At 42.4% G+C, this 5,380-nt stretch overlaps 1 protein-coding gene across 1 annotated transcript in view; it reads right to left on the reverse strand.

The window, feature by feature from the left end:
- POLR1C (RNA polymerase I and III subunit C) overlaps nucleotides 1-495 on the reverse strand; it is a 9,107-nt gene extending 8,612 nt beyond the window's left edge. The window contains exon 1 of the mRNA XM_015818052.1: nucleotides 404-495. Within this exon, the coding sequence (XP_015673538.1) occupies nucleotides 404-472 (69 nt within the window). The 5' untranslated portion in view covers nucleotides 473-495. The remainder of the gene's footprint in view (nucleotides 1-403) is intronic.
- Nucleotides 496-5,380: the final 4,885 nt, after the last annotated feature.

Raw genomic sequence — 5,380 nt, forward strand, 5'->3', positions numbered from 1 at the left:
TGGAACACTGCTATCATGTCCCCCCTCGTCCTTCTCTTCGTTAAACTAGACATACCCAATTCCAGCAACCGTTCCTTATATGTTTCAGCCTCCAGTCCCTTAATCATCTTTGTTGCTCTTCTCTGTACTCTTTCTAGAGCAGTGTTTCTCACCCTTGACAATTTTAAGGCATGTGGACTTCAACTCCCAGAATTCCACAGCCAGCATTGCTGGCTGTGGAATTCTGGGAGTTGAAGTCCACATGCCTTAAAATTGTCAAGGGTGAGAAACACTGTTCTAGAGTCTCAACATCTTTTTTACATCGTGGTGACCAAAACTGGATGCTTCTGTCCAGGAAACATCCACTCAAATCGTTAACAAGACCTGACAACACTATCGCTCCACCCGTTCCCGCTGCGCTTACATTGCGAACACCGAATTCGCCCAGAACCACGCGAGTCCGCATCTCTTCCACGCTCCCGGCTGCTGCCATCCTTCTGCAAACGCGTGCCTGGGCAGCCAAGCCCAACGCGCAAGAGCCAACGTCTTACCATCGAGCAGGAAAACCTCCCATCTCACGTGGATACTCGAGTTCCGGTTGTGCGTCTTCTCCCACAGAACGGAAGCTGGCGGCGGTGCGCCGCCATGTTGTGCGTGGCGTTTTCTAAAGATGCACTTTTGCGGCGGCGGGCTTTAGAGTTACGCGTAGAGATGACATTTCGGCCGCGTGCATGAGAGGCCTTGGGGATTTCCCCGCTTTTCGGTTTCTCCGTCGTTATCCGTCCCTTCAAGCGCCTCCTATTTCGTCCGGTGTGTTTGGAACTACCAAGATGGCAGCTTAGTCAGGCCAGCTCCTAAGAAATCTCGCGAGAACACCTGAGTCTCCACGTCCCCCGTGCGGCTCCTTACCTCCCGAGTGGGTTTGCTTTGGCTTTGCTCCATCCGGGCACTTTCCGCCTCGCTTCGGTCGGGTCCCCGGGCCCCGGCTCTTCCGTTAGCGAGGCGGGGGCGTCTGTGCCTCCGCAGCCGCTGCTGGGGAAATGTCCGACCTCGGGGCAACCGCGGGCGCTGGGGGAGCGAGGAGTGGGGCTACAACGGCGACTGCGGAGTGGGGAGCCTTCGAAGACAACATGCAGGTAAGGGGATTGGATCGGGTAGATACTTTCCCGTCTGTCCCTTCTTGGAATCCATGTGCCGAATTCGAATTCGGCTCTCTTCCTCGGAGCCGCCGTCGCCCGCTTCCTGGGCTGCTTTGGGAAACACCTATACGGGTAGTCCTCGACTTACGACCACACTTGAGCCGAAAACTAATGGGCGAAACACTTGTGGAGTGAGTTTTGTCCCGTTTTGCGACCTTTCTTGCTCCAGTTGTTAAGCGAATCACGGCAGTTCTTAAGTTAGCTATGTGGTTGTTAAGTGGATCCGGCTTCCCCATTGACTTTGTCCCCCTTGTCAGAAGGTCTCAAAAGCTAATCATCACACACACACACACACACACACACACACACACACACACACACACACACACACACTGCAACCGTCAGAAATACGAGTCAGTTGTCAAGTGTCCGAATTTTGATCACGTGACCATGGGGATGCTGCAAAGGTGGTGTGATAAATGGTCACAAGTTACTTTTTTCAATGCCGTTGTAACTTTGAACGGTCGCTAACTGAACTGTTGTAAGTTGAGGACTGCTGTATTATATTGTACACCACCCAGATTCTCCGACCCCCCACCCCCCCCCCCGGTGAGGGAGAAGGGCAGCTAAGAAACATGAAATAAAAATAAATAAAAAAGACTAACAAGGCTGGAAGTGTGCCTGTGTTGTCTGTGGGGCGCAGGAGAAGCGCCTGACACTCCAGACATCTGTCTTGAAACTCAAGCACAGTGTGTTGTGAGGGAGTCTATAAAAAGAGTCCCTGCACTTTGTGCGAACGAGCAGAAATTGTGAACGGTTCACAGCAAAATAAATACAAGGGAAAGGTCCCAAAGGTGGTTTGTGGAGGAAGAGGCTGGATTCCAGACACAGATATCCAATCTGTCAAGTTGCTGTTTAGCTTTTTTGCAAGCGCCTTGCGAAAGCTTAGTTCCTGGTTTCCAGGTAGAATTGGACAACTATGCGGCTGAAAAGATATTCACAACATTAGATTTAAGCTTGTGCTTGGTTTGGTTATTGTACTAATAAAAGACAGCAATACACATTCCATTGCTGTTCTGTGCGGGCCATTTGTTTGCCAAACTTACTGAACATTTGGCAGTTTTCAGAGGGAAGAGCCCAACCTGCTTGTTATCGGCCTTTCTGCCAGTCCAACCAGGCTCTTGAAACATTTCTGTCATCCATTTCTGTTGCCTTTGCTACACTCATAGTTGCACAAGACTCAAAAATTTACCCATAATGTTGAATGCATTAGAGCAGTGTTTCTTAAAGTGTAACTCCAGGACCCTCTGAGGGATCTGCGAAATCAAAATTATTTGCCAGATCTTGAAGATATTTGCAAATATTTAAAACAAGCTCACTCTTATTACCATTTTTGTTTGTCAAAAAAGTTTTTTCATCAAAAATATTAACGACAAACGAGTTTAATATTGTTATTTGTACATGATTCATACACAAATGTTCTGCATATGGATCAGTTTTAATTTTTAATAAGTAAATATAACACGTACTGACAAAAGTTCTTTTGGGGTTCTCCATAATTTTTAAAAGTGGAAAGAGGCGACAAGAGCAAAAAAATTAAGAAACATTATTACACAGTAAAATGCAGCAAGGGTATGGACAAAAGCAAAAAAAGTTTGCAAGGATAGAAAAGTATAAAATGGTCAAACAGTAAATGGAATTGATGTAAACTAAATTTTAGGTTTTTTTGTGTTTTTTTTTTACCTTGCCCCTTAGATCTTTGATTACTATTTCTTTGTTTTTTCCTGGATTTTGCATAAGTTTTCTTTTTTTACAGTATGCAATTGCTCCCTATCGTGCCCTGTTATAGAAAACATTTAATATTCAGTGGTAGCTATTGGTTAAACACAGATGTTTCTATTTAACAGATTGTCCATCAGTCTATACTGTATAAAACAACAGCTTTAATTATAGTTCCCCAAAGGGCCTTCTCTGTGGGTGCCCCCACCCTCTGGAACGAACTACCCCCCGAGATCCGGACGATTCCGGACCTCCTACCTTTTCGCCGCGCCCTCAAGACATGGCTTTTTCAACAAGCGGGTCTGGCCTAGGGAGAATTTTTAAATAGGGACAATTTTAATTCAAATCTTAATTAATTATACAGCGAAAAAAAAAAAATATTTGGTTTTTAATAGGTTTTTATGGGGGGACGATGTTTTATGTGTTTTAATATGCTGTAAGCCGCCCTGAGTCCTATAGGGAGAAGGGCAGCATATAAATCCATGTAAATAAATAAATAAATAAATAAATAATAAATATTAATGTTTATTCTGTATTTAATTTAGTAATAAAGTGTCTTGCCCAGCATTCTTTGCTAATAGTGTAGTAACTTGCCTCAATGTTGTGATAGAGACATGGAGAGTAAGCAAGAAGAGCAGTATATTTAAGACAGGGCAGTTTATGATACAATACGTTACAAGTAGTCCTTGTTTTTATGAGCATTCGTTCAACAATCACTCAAAGTTATGACAGCACTGAAAGAAAGAACTGCTGTCATGTGATCAAAATTTGGGCACTTTTTAAAATATTTTTTTATAAATAATTCAAGGTAGTGGACATACCTGATACTCTTTTCTCCTCCTGTTTTCCCTACAACAAAAAACCTAATGGGTGAGTAAGGCTGACAGGGAGTGACTGGTCCAAAGTCTCCCAACCAGCTTTAATGCCTAAGGCAAAACTAAAATTAGGAACTCTTGGTTTCTATTCTTGTGCTTTAACCACTAAATTAAACTGTATATTTACAGTATACTGCCATTGTACTGTACTAATCAACAGAAAAGCAGTGCATGCTTTTAAAAAGGGAATATAGGAATACGTTTCTGAGTAGAACAGTAGTAGCATTTTTCATTTTATTGTTGATTTTGCAAATGGAGCAATTTACCCCTAAACCAATTTAGGTTTTCTTTCAGCTTAAGGTAAATACTATGTCTAAAGATACATGTTCAATATATAGCTTTGGGCTGCAGGAAACTGGGCAGCTGCCAGATAGAGGCAAAAAGTTAGCATGTTCTGTATATCTCCTTGATGGCCTTTAGTAATTGTCTGGATTTTTGCAGTCCAGATATAGTAACCCTATCAACCGCCTCTTTTTTTTTTACTTTTCAGTTAACAGCTCTATTTTTCTGTCATGTGGTTTTTACCTTTCATTCTCGGGACATATTTTCAGAGTGCTTTGTGTGATTTCAGTTTAACCAAACATAAAAACAGGAAAAGAATGAGCATATATAAAGGCAAGCATTGCAGGGCAACAGAGCCTCATTTGCTGAAGGGAGCCCACTGGGCCCAGCTGAGGAAGAGGCAGTTGAAATATTTTTAAGGAGTACAAAAAATGAAGGTTCTAAGGCCTAGGTAGGTAGGAAAACAGAAATACAGTTTGTTTAATCTTTTAAAAAGGATCAAAAGTGTAGACCAGGCAAAAGATCCCAAATGTGTGGAATATCTGAAAAAGGCTTTTTCTCTAGGCCAGGGGTAGTCAACCTTGGCTCTTTTATGACTCGTGGACTTCAACTCCCAGAATTCCTGAGCCAGCACAGCTGGCTCAGGAATTCTGGGAGTTGAAGTCCACGAGTCATAAAAGAGCCAAGGTTGACTACCCCTGCTCTAGGCCCTGGCAAGTCTACGAAATAACAATTTATGTGTGTTTCCTTTCAGGTAGATAGAACTCAGAATTTCTTCAATATCTACTGCCCAGGCCATCATAGAGACTTAAAAATAAGCATACTACTTTGAGTTTAGCTCAGAAACAGACCAGACCTGGCCTAATGAAATGCTATAACAATGATATTATAGGAATGATATAATTCCTAGGATCCCATCCCCAGCGGGCCATAGCCTCATAGCTTTGTTCCATATCACCTGCAATTTCTAAGCCAGACCCTTGTAAGATACTTTGTGGTCCGGTTCAGGAGTTTCTTGAGCTGTGTAGCAATGTTGTCTCTGACCTTAGACTTTTCTTTAGCCTGTTACATTTTTATATTGAAATAGTTTCCAAGGTTACTTAGTGATGTTGAAAACAGCACTTTTATCAATACTTATTCTTGCACCTATAAATGGAGCTTTTCTTCATGAATCCCAGTAATAATCTCTAATTATTTCCTGGTATTAAATTTACTCAGCATGTATGGAAGAATATAGCAAATAGTGACAAATAGGGTTTTTCCTACTCTTTGAGTAGTCTTCATTAGCTGCTTACATTAATATGAAATCCGAAGCTGGGAGTAATT

Source organism: Protobothrops mucrosquamatus, unplaced genomic scaffold (assembly GCF_001527695.2).
Source record: "Protobothrops mucrosquamatus isolate PMUCROS unplaced genomic scaffold, P.Mucros_1.0 scaffold_133, whole genome shotgun sequence".
Classification (NCBI taxonomy): domain Eukaryota; kingdom Metazoa; phylum Chordata; class Lepidosauria; order Squamata; family Viperidae; genus Protobothrops; species Protobothrops mucrosquamatus.